Source organism: Cajanus cajan, chromosome 2 (assembly GCF_000230855.2).
Source record: "Cajanus cajan strain Asha chromosome 2, NIPB_CcT2T_4, whole genome shotgun sequence".
In the NCBI taxonomy this organism is placed as follows: Eukaryota; Viridiplantae; Streptophyta; class Magnoliopsida; order Fabales; family Fabaceae; genus Cajanus; species Cajanus cajan.
In genome coordinates this window covers 70006777-70021622 of record NC_138518.1, presented here as the reverse complement: position 1 = coordinate 70021622, position 14846 = coordinate 70006777, and the positions used below count along the sequence as shown (strand labels likewise).

Here is a 14846-nt window from a genome sequence, read left to right as displayed (position 1 = left end):
AATGTAGGCATGCAGGCCCATGTCCATTGAAAGAGAATAAAAATAAAAAAGGAAACAAAAACAAAAAGACAACGGAAGAAAAAAGGTACAATATCAATCAGTCACAATCAATGTCTTCATCTTACGTGCATCAGAAAAAGGAAAGCATTTTGACTGCAATACAGCTCAAAAGAGAGAAAAATGTTGCAAAATACATAGTTTGACAAAGACAAACGGCTTGTGCTAGGTTAGTCTTAAAGACGGTAAAAAGAAAACTAAAAAATACATGTACTGTACAAAGTTCGCACTCTGTTAGAGTGAAAGGAATCGTTTGGTGTTAAAGCCTGACCATATTCTGTTTGATCTATCATTTTCGATCCCTCAGTTACCCTTCCCTACAAGCTTCTCTGGGTTCACCATTTAGCATAAAGCAAATATAAAGAAAACATTTGTTGACTGGTTGCATATATTTTGTGAAACAATAGGCACATCAGGAATCACGATAACCAAGTCCGAAAGAGAGCACATTGCATTCATTCTACAAGGGAAATACCAAGGGCAACAGCCATGCCCATTGTCAGTGATATTATTTGGACAAATGTACTTCTTAATGTTGTATTCCCACTGTTATTCATTTCTGCAAGTACTCCTGCAATTGCAATGTATATAAATCCACCTGCTGTAAATCCCTGTCAAAAGGAAGACATGCCATTTCTAAAATCAATCATTTTGAACTCAACCAACAAATTCGTAATGAAACATTACGTACCTCAATCAGAGATGACTGTCCAGGGTCTTTCCCCAACAGAAGAGCCTACACCAAAAACAGTGATTTTCTATTTCATTCCATGTTCATTCTCGTGCATAATAATAATGAAGGGAAGTCGGAACAATGAAATGTACGTAGATGTACTCACAATTATCCAAGTCCTAACCCAACCAGTAAATCTATATCCTCAGAGTAACACAATTTTAAAAGATTTATACGAGTCCCATAAAAGTTTAGAAGTCATGACTTTGTTACCGTATAGAAAAGGTATAATGAATCTCTCTTTTTTATTTCAGAAATATGTATGCTGATGATTACCCTTTTATTTCTCCTGTGCTCATTTACTTAACTGGGCTTTCCAGCCACCAATTCAGTACACAATACTTAATCTGTAATGTGTCTTAACTACAACAAAATTTGTGAACATACTACTGTCAATATTCACATTTTTATTCTTGTTTCAATGTTAATCATGTGTGAAAACTGTTTGTGGATCCACTAAAAAAGCTCGGTCAGTTGAAATGCTGAATGAAGACAACACTCACCAATGCAGTGCCTGCAAGTGCCACAAGTGCTGACAGAAAGTTGAAGAATAAAGCCTTTGGTATGCTGAAACCAGATCTTATCAGAATGCCAAAATCACCAATCTGTATGTGAAAGAAACAAATAGTATAAAACTTTCGCTGGGACAAAGTAAGATCAGAAACCCATAATACCAATGAAATGTACACGACAACAATAAATAAAATCAAGACAGAATAAAGGAACAAAATACTAAGCTGAAAGCATTATTAAATGACAATAACAAAACATGACAGCCAAATTTGCAGAAATATGATCACTTGCTGCAGTTTTGCTTTCCCCAGAATGTTGAACTTATTCCCCAGAATGTCAATAAGGAAGGATACTAAAGGTTTAGCAACTCTCACTTTCACCAAGGATATTCCCCAACCAATTGGAGACTAATTCCTTTCAAGGCATAAAATCACCAAAAAAGAAACTTGTTGGCTTAATTGTTAGGGCATTAAGCCAACAATTATATTTTATACATGTAAAAATTGATCCTTTATACAGGACGTAGTTGTCCATCAAAGCATGAAAAAAATTCTACCATTCACAGGATAAAAAAGTAATTATATTTTCCATTTATTTTAATAAAACTCAGAAATTAAAGTGTAGATATATTTTATAAAACACCCCTTTTTTAGTTTTTAATTTCTGAAGAGAACCCTAGAAGCTAAAAAAAGGATGTCACCTGAATGATGCATGTATTGAGTGTCACCATACATATCTACTTATGCATTAAAATTCATAAAACAATAAATATACAATTGCAATTATGCAAATCCAAGTTAAGGACATATTTCTTGGACATGGATAAAACTATAAAATAATATAAATCATTGTCATCATAAATTACTTTCTATTATTTACAAATAGAAATAATACTATCAATTTCATTGTTTTCAAAATATCCATAAAGAGGGTAATTTCTATTTTTGGTTACAATGCTTATATGTTTCTATAATATACTTGCTTATGTCTCTTGTATGTATTGGATTTTCATAATTCTTTTTAAAGGCTTGATACTTCACTAATACATATTTGTATTGGTGAAGTATCCAACAATATCTATCAAACACAGATATGCAAATCAAATTGAAGTATTGGTGCCTCATAGAGTGTAACAAACTGGGGGAATCAAAATTGGGATGCTATTTGCAAGTTCACATGACAAATAATGCATCACAAGTACTGTTTCCTCCATGAGTCAATGGTCAGAAGTTAAGTACACATGAGCATCATTAACACGTGCCATTGATATGCCCAGCAAGTGCAATATTAGTGCACCTCCTTGACATGAAAAAGCCAGCTTTATATTTTCTCTTAATTTTGTTTAAAGCAGACAGCAAGTGATAAATGTTCAAGTAGCACTAATGTAAATCAGGCTAACATATTTAGATTTAAATTTTACAAAGAATCTTCTTTAGCCCTCCACAAAATGCATCCTAGGTCTAAAATAAACAGACAAAACAGGAAGCCTGTTAGGCAACTGGCATTAAAAGAGAGAATAGAAGGATAGAAGAGAGAAATAAACAATACTAAGAGTATTTGTTTTTGGTGTGTCTTAAACCTTACAAGGTGCCTCTATATATATAGCATAAGGAAGAGGCAAGCATTACAAACTAAGTGATGTGGGACTTAATAAGTAAGTTAAACTAAACAATGTGGGACTACTTCAATTTTAGAACTTAGACTACACACTTAACAATTCTCCCACTTGGAGTCTGAGTTCTAGTTAGCTTCCTTGTAAGCATCGAGTTCATATGCTCCTTCGCCTAGTGCAGCTTTCTTTATCTTCAATTATCCCTGAAGACCAGCTGAGGTAATGCAGAGCCTCAGTTTGTCAGTTGTAACAGTCTTAGTTAGCATATCTGCTGGATTTTCTGATCCTGAAATCTTCAGCAGAGATAATTCTTCATCATTTATCAATTCTCTAATGAAATGATATCTTAATTGAATGTGCTTGCATCTAGAATGGAAGACAGGATTCTTCGCAAGACATATAGCACTCTGACTGTCACTGAACAATGGAGCGTTCTTTTGTTCTTTCCCTAATTCACTGAGAAAGTTCTTTAGCCAGATCATCTCCTTGGCTGCTTCTGAGATAGCTATGTACTCAGCTTCGGTAGTTGAGAGAGCAACTCTATTCTGAAGCTTAGACTTCCAACTCACTGCAGTTCTCCCCAAGGTGAAAATGTAACCAGTGGTGCTTTTTCTAGTGTCCAAATCTCCTCCCAAATCTGCATCAGAGAACCCTTGTAAAGTGAAATTACCTCTTTTGAAGAGCAAATTTATTCCTGAAGTACCCTTCAGATATCTTAATATCCACTTTACACCTTCCCAATGCTTCTTCCCGGGATTCGATAGGAATCGACTGACAACTCCAACAGCATGTGCTATGTCAGGTCTGGTGCACACCATGGCATACATTAAGCTCCCAACTGCTGATGCATATGGTACTCTTGACATGTGGTCCTTTTCTTCAACTGTCTCTGGAGATTGCTTCTTTGAGAGCTTCATGTGAGTTCCCAAAGGGGTGTTCCTGATTTTGGCATCTCCAACATTAAATCTGTCAAGAAGCTTTTCTATGTATTTCTCTTGAGACAACTTCAAGACTCCTTCTAGTCTGTTTCTAGAAATCCTCATGCCAAGAATTTGTTTAGCTGGACCAAGATCCTTCATCTCGAAGTGGTCTGTCAATTGTTGCTTTAGCCTGTTAATTTCTATCATATTTGGCCCTGCAATTAGCATGTCATCAACATATAGAGCAAGGATAATATAACTGTTAACATATTTCTTAACATAACAGCAATGATCCATGTCACATCTGCTAAATCCTGAGTTTTGCATAAACTCATTAAATTTTTTGTACCACTGCCTTGGTGCTTGTTTCAAGCCATACAAGCTTTTATGAAGCTTGCATACAAGATTTTCCTTGCCTGAAACTTTAAAACCTTCTGGCTGAGTCATATAAATATCTTCATCTAAATCTCCATGCAAGAATGCAGTTTTAACATCTAACTGCTCCAAATGAAGATTCTCTGCAGCAACAATGCTCAGTATGACTCTGATGGTAGTCATTTTTACAACTGGAGAGAAAATTTCTGTGAAGTCAATTCCTGGTTTCTGCTGAAATCCTTTGACCACAAGTCTCGCCTTGTATCTTTTTCTGCCATCAAATTCTTCCTTCAGCCTGTAAACCCACTTGTTTTGTAGAGCCATCTTTCCTTCTGGCAATTCAGTTAACGACCAAGTACCATTCTTTTGAAGAGATGTCATCTCATCCTTCATTGCTAACTCCCACTTGACAGAATCATTCCCCTGTATAGCCTCATCGAAGTATTCTGGCTCACCAGCATCAGTCAACAATAAATAGTGCAATGAAGGAGAATACCTTTCTGGTGCAACTGAAACTCTGCAGGATCTTCTCAAAGGAGGAGATGCTGGTTCTGATTCAACCTCTATATTTGTACTCTGGCTTCTGTTGGTTATGTCGCTTTCTGAAATTTCTTCAAGTTCTACTTTCTCAGAAGGCTCTGGCAACTTGTCTGTATCAATAGATTCTGCAGAAAATCTATCCTTATAAAATAGATTCTCATTAAAAGTGACATTCCTGCTTCTGATGATTTTCTTGTTTTGGTCATCCCAAAATCTATAGCCATACATGTCAGAACCATAACCAATAAAATAACACTTTTTGGCCTTGGGATCCAATTTGTCTCTACTATCAGAGTCTATCAAAACATATGACACGCAGCCAAATACTCTTAAATGTGAAAGATTTACCTCCTTCCCAGACCATACCTCTTCAGGCAATTGATAACCCAAAGGAACTGATGGTCCTCTATTTATGAGATATGCTGCTGTGTTGATTGCATCTGCCCAAAACACCTTAGGCAAGCCCGATTGGATCCGCATGCACCTAGCCCTCTCGTTCAATGTTCTATTCATTCTTTCTGCAACACCGTTTTGTTCTGGTGTTCCTGGTATTGTCTTGATCATTCTGATCCCATGTTCTGAACAGAAGTTCTTGAATTCGTGGCTATTATACTCTCCACCATTGTCAGATTTCAGACTTTTCAACTTTAAACCTGTCTGATTTTCAACTTCTGTTTTCCATCTTTTAAACACAGAAAACACGTCAGATTTATTTTTGAGAAAATAAACCCATACCTTTCTCGTAGCATCATCGATAAAGGTGACATAATAGCATGAGCCTCCAAGAGATTTCACTGGAGCTGGCCCCCAAACATCTGTATGCACCAATTCAAGCCTTTCTGTTTTCAGTGTCTTTCCTTGCCTTGAGAAACTAATTTTTCTCTGTTTTCCCAAGATACAGTGTTCACAAGTGCCGACATCTACGTGCTTTAGTTTTGATAACTTACCCTTTGTCGCCATTAGCTTCATTCCTTTCTCACTCATGTGCCCAAGTCTTTGGTGCCACAAGAATGAATTATTGGCAGCCTCAGTAACTGCTATCATGTTCTCATCTGCAACCATGTAAAGTGACCCTCGCTTCTTTCCACGAGCGACAATGAGATTGCCTTTCTTGACTTTCCATGCTCCATCTCCAAAAGTGGTTTCGTGCCCTTCATCATCCAGCTGCCCTACAGATATTAAATTTCTTTTTAAGGCAGGGATATGTCTGACATTTTTCAGTGTCCAATGGCTCCCACTTGAGGTCCTGATGGCAATATCTCCTTTTCCAACAATATTCAGAGGTTTGTCATCTGCAAGGTAAACCTTTCCAAACCTTCCAGAAACATAGTTAGTCAACAATTCATTAGAAGGAGTGGTGTGGAATGACGCACCTGAGTCCATAATCCATGACTCAATAGGACTATCTAGGCTGCAGATTAATGCATCGTCTATCTCGTCAGTTGCTGCATTTGCTGATTCATCATCGTCACGTTTCTTGTGATTCTTGTTTTTCTTCGGAGCTTTGCATTGATTGGTAAAGTGACCTCTCTTGTCACAATTCCAACAAACAATGTCATTCCGGAATTTTGGTTGACCTTTAGCTCTTGACTTTGATCTTCCTCGGCTGTTGTAACCTTTTTGAGTGATTCTTCCTCTACTTTCAGTATTTAATGCTGAACTGGAAGTAGAACTGGAAGGTTCCTCGGAATCTCTCCTGCGAACATCTTCGCTCAAGATCAGGTCGCGAATGTCGTTGAGCTTCAACTTGTTATCCCTTGCAGAACTGCTGACTGCAGTAACAGTTGCAGCCCAACTTTCCGGTAATGATGACAATAGTATCAATGCCTTCACCTCATCTTCAAATTTGATTTGTACTGACTCTAACATAGCAAGAATAGTGTTAAAATCATTAATATGATTAATCACAAGGTTACCTTCTCCCATCTTAAGGTTGAACAACCGACGCATTATGTGTACTTTGTTGGCTGCAGATGGTTTCTCATACATGTCTGATAGTGTCTTCATCAGACTTGCAGTTGTCTTTTCATTGACGATGTTGAACGCGACATTCTTGGCCAATGTCAGCCTGATCACGCCAAGAGCCTGTCGATCTAGCAAGTTCCACTCTTCCTGTTTCATATCGTCTGGCTTCTCCCCTATTAAGGGTTGATATAACTTCTTTTGATACAGATAATCCTCTATCTGCATCTTCCAGAAGCCGAAGTCTTTACCATCAAACTTCTCTATCTTCACCTTCCCTTCTTCTAATGCCATTGCTCTGCTGCTGAGAAAAGCTCTTGCTCTCTAAACTGAGACTCTCTCCTCTTAAACTGAGGAATTCTGAGAAAAGCTCTCACTCTCTAAACTGAAGATTATTCTTTTCTGTTGTGGAAGATCAGATAAAACTGCAACCACAGAGCATACTAAGAATACTCTCCTCTCACTCTCTAAACTGAAGATTATTCTTTTCTGTTGTAGAAGATCAGATAAAACTGCAACCACAGAGCATACTAAGAATACTCTCCCGAACCTAGAGCTCTGATACCAGTTGTTAGGCAACTGGCATTAAAAGAGAGAATAGAAGGATAGAAGAGAGAAATAAACAATACTAAGAGTATTTGTTTTTGGTGTGTCTTAAACCTTACAAGGTGCCTCTATATATATAGCATAAGGAAGAGGCAAGCATTACAAACTAAGTGATGTGGGACTTAATAAGTAAGTTAAACTAAACAATGTGGGACTACTTCAATTTTAGAACTTAGACTACACACTTAACAAAGCCAATGTGAACAGAGTTAAATAAGATTGAGTTAACATAAGATCAAGAGTGAAGAGCTAATAAGGAGGGGAGTCAGTTCAAGTTATGTAACTGCTCTAAACTAAAGAGATAAAATAGAAAAGGAAGAGGATAATGATTATTTGTTTTGTCTATGACAAGAATGTGGAATGTATGCATAAATGCCACCAGATGAAGTCTGTATAGCATAACAATATTCATTTAGTTTTACAGTACCTTATGCTAGTAAAAAGTACATAATGATGAAGATTAAAATGAGCATTTAATTCAGTGGTGATCAGATAAATCATGTGTTTTGGCTATTCTGACACCATAATTTTGCAAGTTTTAATAAATTGGTCCTAAATTTCTCATGTTAAAATCAAGTAATCAAAAGATCTGAGCACTTAATGAAATATATGAGGCAATAAGAAAAATAAACGTCTCAAATTAACAAAGATACATATTTGCTGCACATTGTCAAATTAAACAAACTTTTCAGGCCTTAGAGAAATTGTCCATTACAATTACATTATGCCTGAAAGATGAAAATGGGATGAAAATGTTCTGCAAATTGGCATAATGTTGAACATGTGATACATAATAAAGATGAATTTGAACCTCTTGAGGCAGCTCATGTGCCAGCAAAAACAGAGTTCTAGACCAGCCACCAACAGATCCATAAAGCAAGAATGCACTTCCTAATGCCATTCCATCAGTGAAGTTATGCTGCAATATTAATATATTTTGCATGAATACATTGAAAGCTTTCCCTCATTACAACCAATAAAAAGTCAAAATATAACTTACCACTCCATCAGAGAAAAGATTGAGATAACCAAACACAAGACTTGTTGGCGATCTAACTGGTTCCTTAACATTTGAAGATTTGATATTATTTGTGGAGCTATCTACAATACTAGTGTCGAGATTATCACCTTTGGTCACATTGCTTCCAATTCTCTATGATACAATACAAATATATCATGTCAGATAAATGTTTCCCATTACCTCCAATATTCCATTCAAACTAGATGTCTGATACAAACATTTGAAACCAATCTATTCCATTTGTTCAGGTATTGCATATATTATTATCCTATTTGTCTTAGTAATTGCCAGCATATAACTGGTCAAAGTCATTGCATACATGTGATATCAACAATGGTTCAAACCAAACCAATGGTGCATTCCAACCTGTCACCTGTAGTGACACACCAGTGCTCATCTTACCTTTCTGAGTGAGGTTTCAGATTGAGATGGATTATCTCCCTTCAAAGAGTCATGTGACACCTGATCATCTTTTCTCTCATCTAGCAATCTCTCCTCTTTGGCATCAGAAGACTGTGACTGCAAGTTGACAGTAGAACAATTATCATCTTTCACTTTTTTCTTGTTATGGTGGTTATGGTGGTGGTGTCCATGCGTCCAAGAATTTGCTCCTCCAGAGTTTTCTTCAACATACCTCACAATCTTCTCCACAAGAAGAAATAGTACAATTCCAGCTGCAAGAACCATAAAACTTGTAAGAAATAGCAGTCCTAAAAAGATTAAAGAACCAATCTGCATAATACTAATTTTTGAAGAGTAAAATGATTAGACAAATACAGAGATGAAAGAAAATTGAGGGAATAATATAAAGACCAATATAAAGACCAATATAAAGAGATTAATCACAGCTACAAGCATGTCATTAAGCAGAAAAATACAATGTTGAATTCCCATCCCCGAAACAATATTCTATCCTACCATTAGTAACAAAAGACTACGTAATAAACTTCCTTTCACCAGGCTAAAATTCTTAATTATCTGAATAAAAATAAGACAAAATATAAACTTATCCCTTGCAATTAACCAGTGGAAGTAAAGGAAGCCAATAATTTAAAATATCCTTACAGGTGAATGAACAATCTACATGATTAGTAAGAACATCAAGCATATCACTACTAACCAAGGATGGATATTCCTGTAGAAAGATCAGCTAAAGAATGTGAATGACCATGTCCAGAACTGGCATCATGGTCATGATGATCTTCATGGTTACCGTGAGAATGGGAGTGCTCTCCACCTACAGTAAAAGATAATCATATTATGTCACACAATAACAATTTCTTCAGAAAAAGAAATTTTATGAGAAAGAAAAAAGGGCAGCAGAATTAGGGAAAGGACAAAGTATTCTCCATAATAAAATAGTCAAAAAAAACAAGGAAATAGAGGGAATCAACTCAACCAAGAAGAGAGCAAGCTTAAATTTCTCAAATTGTAATGGACACTTAATATTCATCAAACAATTTTTACCACTGATAAATTAAATAAGTAAATAAATAAACACACCAAAAACATCCTTTCCAAAGGAAAGCAACTGCCTAACATTGTAAAACACTCTTTCTGAACTTCATCTAGCCAAAACACAATTATTTCAGTATAACGAGAAGTACAGGACTTACAAATCTGCATGTCATCATAACCTATAATGTATAGCTCTCCAGACAAAAGAGTTGACATTTGTGTAAGACCCCAAAACCAAAAATAAATAAAGTGTATGCAAGGAAGAGGAAGAGAAAGAGTTGCAATGTACACGATCAGACCCAGGGAAGACAATGTGAGCGAGACTCCACTAGGTAATTAACTGTTAAGCTGGCAGTAGGGAGGGGATTGGGGGCATGTGGATTGGTTGCTAGGGTATAAGCATAGGTAGTGTGAATTGGGAAGGTTTAGGCAGGAATTAGTTTAGGCTTTGGTTGAGAATAGGCACTGTTGAATTGCCTAGGATATTTTTGTTCTTTTTCACTTGTCCTTGGCTTCTCATACTCCAAAACCTTTGAATACAGGCTTGATACTTGATAGTATAATTCATTACAGTTTCCTCTCTATTTCTCCTAGCTCTTTCTGGTACACAACAGTACATTTCCAAATTGGTTGGTCTAGAAGAAACTTCTCTCAATTAAGAAAGTGAGTAGCAAAGGGACAATAACAATTACAGTAAAACAGAACAGAAGAATCAATGTCCCAAATTCTCCAATCTTTGAATTGAAAAAATAAAAAGAAAAGAATCGAGTAAAACAAGGAGGGACTCTAGTTCAAAACTCTCCCAAATTATTCATCTTACTTCAAAAGTTAAAATTTTGAAGAAGATTATGGAATTATAGAAAAGTAATATATATATATATAAACAGCACTACACTATTAGTCTTTATGTCTCACAATCACTTCACACATGCTTCCTTCAAAAGTTGATAAAAAAATTTCAGATTTTTTACATTTTCAAAGCATTGGTGATCAAACTGACACAACCATTAATACTCTAAGGTTGACAATGACACCAGTAAAAGAAAAGGAAGACTGATACACACATAAAATTTAAGAAAGAGGAAAGGAGATCTGGAGAGAGAGTGTGATAAACAGAGACACATAATTTCCTCCAATGGTATCAAATAATGGAAAACTATCAATTATAAGAATTTAACTGCACATGATTAAAGTAAACAACAAAGGAATCAACTGTACTGAAAACAAGTTCTGATGCATTTCATACCAAAAGCATGTGGTAATTGGTGAAGAAATGCATCCCCCAACATAGCTCCTGCCTGCAAAAGGCATGGTCAATGAAAATGAAATGAAGCAAAAAATGTAAACCAGAAATGATAGAAGTTATTTAACCAAGTTAATGACAGAAGGTAATTTAATAACTTTTCCAAGTTAGCATTGTGCCAGCACCTCACGAGTTAGCAGACCATAAAGCATAAAATGTTATGACAAGGAAATAAGGAAAAATACCCCAAGATGAGCAGAAAGAAGAAAGGCCATATACAGCTTTTTTACTAAATTTTCTATTCAAGAATTTAAACAACACAAAAAAACTTAAGTGCCACAGCAGTAAATGAGATATTCTAATTTCAAATATACATGAATCTACATTAGAACAATCACATATCATGCATCCCGAAAGAATGGTATTTTAGAAGAAATGTCATCATCAACACTGAATGTAAGATGTGCAGTAAATGACATGGTGAATACTTCAGGATGATCAAATCTGTAATAGAACAGACTTGGTTTGGAGGCACTTAATGAGGTTGTAACTATCATAATGTTGCATTTGCATTGGGGAAGAGGTAATAATTGCCATCATTGTGATAGACAAGAAAAAAACTCAAATGATTCCAAAGGCCAATCACAGCCCTTCTGTCCTTGTTTCATGAGGTGAAATGGTTAACTGGGTTTTAAAGTTTAAGTTTCGTTGCAAATCAATCACAATATATAACAATGTAATGAATTGTGTCAATGTGGAAGGCAGAAAAATAGTTCCCATTAAGCACAGATTACCAGAGGTTTCTAGAATTATGACATAACTCCTAGGGAATACCTTTTTTTTAATTAGATAGAATCAGAAATAAGGAATATTTTTTTAAAAAAGGTAAATTAGAAAAAGAACATAAAATTTTTATCAACATTTCAAATTTCAATTATATGTATTACGTTAGGACCTTATTTTATTTTTACCCACAAATCAATCCCACGACTTGAGGAAAAGGCGAATTAAAATAAAAAAGAAAGAAAAAAACTTGATGGTGGAAGAGCTATCATTAAAAACAGCATCAGTCTAAGCACTAAAAAAATAAGATCAAACTCAGTTTAATAGGAAAATCCAATATGTTTGAAGCACCTTGGCCTTGATCTCCCAAAAAAGAGGAGATAATATTGATTAAGCATCAAAGAAATAATGCCATTGATCTCCCCTAAACAGGGGTTTCATAGTGCTGCTTATAGATTACTAAGTATCATATTTACCACAAAGTAATGCAAACAAAATTCTATCAGCACACCATCTATGTAACAGCCACACCACAGGAAGAAAGGAAGAGGATTAGAATCTCACATGAGTAATGCAACTGATAGGAAAGGGAATAGCCACCTGCGCATTTGGCAGGCAGCATGAGATGCACAAGGGGAGAATTCTGTTATTAGGACGTGAGACAAAAAAAGGGGGGTGGGGGAAAGAAGGAAGGAGAGAGAGAGTGAAGTCAAGAAAGAACTGTGCACGGTTATTGGAGAGATCAAGGCCTCTTGAATACCTAGCAGCTATCCATATTCCATTCCATAGTTGGTGTCATGATTTTTTTTGTTAATCACTTAGTCTGTATTACCGATACTCAGATCCTGCTGATATCAATCGCAGAAGAGACAATATACATCATATATACCTTTTCTTTATTAGATCTGATCCAGTTTCTATAAAATTCACAAACTAGACAACTCTATGGCAAGTGACTATTGAATTGCTGCACATTTTTCAAACTAAATTCACAAATAAAAAATAAACATAAAACTTGATGAAAATAAAGCAGATGGGATAATGCTAGTAATTTTGATGATAAACATAGTGGAAGAAAAGCAATCAAAAGAGAATTCAAGATAGTGAAACCAAAGAAAGTTTGTAGATGAAGCCTAACCCCAAATAAAGCCAATGAGTCAACAACAGCCTTTGATGGTTTCCCTTGTACTGAAATATAGGTGAATAACCCAGAGTATTCAGTAGACAGGCCTTTCATATTTAGAAATAAATAATTTGTATTAAACAAAATGACAAAAAAATTACTTACCAAAAATTACAGGCAGGAGTATCAGGCAAATAAGAGAAGCCATGCTCACCAGAAATGAACAGCCCAATGCATTCAACCAAAGACCTAAAATAAAAATAAATGAACTATATAAACATAAAATCTGAAACAAATCGTAGATTCAAGCTTCCAGCAAGCTAGAATAGCATTAACAGCACAAATCTTATGTCATTATTCTCCATTGTTTTATCCAAAAATATAAGATTGTTATCAGGGAACTTGCATTATATTAGAAATGTCTGAAGAAGATAAAGAACACATTTAAAATATATAAAAAAGAAATTGTTTCCAAATGTCATCATGAATGGGACTTTTACTCCTGTTACTTAAATGAAAAGTCTACTTAAAGGAGGCTCCTTATAATGGACAGAATCTGTACAAGGTTAGAGGGGGAAAAGAGAATTCAACTTGAATAAGTGTTGAAGAAGTGGTACATGTCTCAAGTTGAAATACTCCAATAACCGTGAGCATGATCTTCTAAACAGAACTTAGTCAAACAAACAGATATTTCCACATCCTAATAGGAATTAGGAAGCAAGCTAGCAGTCCCTCATCCCAACAAGCGATATCTCGCACTCAGCCCTTTAATCCTCAATAACGGAATCATCTCCATAATTTTCTACTTGATTAGCAACTCAGCCCATACAATACGACATAAATTAATAGAGAAAAAAAAATTAATTTCAAAGGTTCATTGGGTCAGGGAAATTAACTAGGTGAATTTTATACATCTACCTAGTACATTTGTGGAAAGCCCAATCACCCCATTTTAAGTAGAAATCACGTTATAAATTGCTCTAAACAGTAAACACAGGACTTCACAATTTCAAGTCTACAATGATTACAATCTAGTTTGCTTTCGGCATCAGTCTAAATCCGGCGACACTTTCCACAAAAACCCTACTTCAGCAAGGACGACATCACCCCTCGAAGCTCCAATTCCCTTAAAATTACACTAATCAAGGCATTTGTCTGACCTATTTCAGACGAGCTCCACTTGAACATATTATCGTGCGAAAAACACAAAACAATCATTACCTAAACCCGAAAGTTCCGTAGTCTGAATGCGATGATCGTGGTGATGCGGGATACCAAACCCATATAATTTCATATCCTCCTCCTCCGCTAACTCTTCGGGAAGCTTCAACCTAGCATCAATCTTGTCATGCGCATGGGCATGGTGATGGTCATGATGATGGTCATGATGATGGTCATGATGGTGGTGATCTCCGCAGTGACGATGTGCATCGGATGCGCAGAAAGCGGAATGGGAGTGAGGCTGATGCGCTATTCCCAGATCCAAACAGGAGGCGAGAACCAAACAGTGGATAAGCAATGCGAATTGGAGGCAGTTTGTAGTTGAAGGCAATGCCAATGCCATGGAGAGTGTTAGGAGCGTGACTTGCAAGTGCCTTCGATTGTGATGAAGCAAACAATTACTAAGAAGAGGAGGATAATGCCGACTATGATTCCGAACGTTACGACATCCATATTTAGTGTACTACTACTACCACATCAGCGTTTTTTTTTTTTTTTTTAATAAATAAATTGTAGGCACGACTATTTTCGGTTTTCTTTCGCTTTTAGCGAGGAAAGCAAGCACCACTGGAATTTAGCATCAGCGCGGCGCAGCGCAGGGTACCTGCTACTAGTACTACTTTCGCATAATCTTTTTTCTTTTTTCTTTTTATTTTTTTACTAATTTTGTTATTCTAAT

The 14846-nt window shown here is 36.0% G+C and overlaps 1 protein-coding gene across 1 annotated transcript; it reads right to left on the bottom strand.

Moving 5' to 3' along the window:
- Positions 1–97: 97 nt before the first annotated feature.
- On the bottom strand, positions 98–14783 carry IAR1 (ZIP metal ion transporter family). Its single transcript, XM_020366894.3, has 11 exons — positions 14168–14783; positions 13112–13195; positions 12962–13011; positions 11044–11095; positions 9460–9576; positions 8742–9013; positions 8319–8471; positions 8130–8237; positions 1294–1395; positions 749–793; positions 98–668 (listed from the first exon to the last, which is right to left on the bottom strand). The coding sequence occupies exons 1-11, from the start codon at positions 14508–14510 to the stop codon at positions 513–515; spliced, it is 1482 nt and encodes a 493-aa protein (XP_020222483.1). The 5' UTR covers positions 14511–14783; the 3' UTR covers positions 98–512.
- Between the last annotated feature and the right edge of the window lie 63 nt (positions 14784–14846).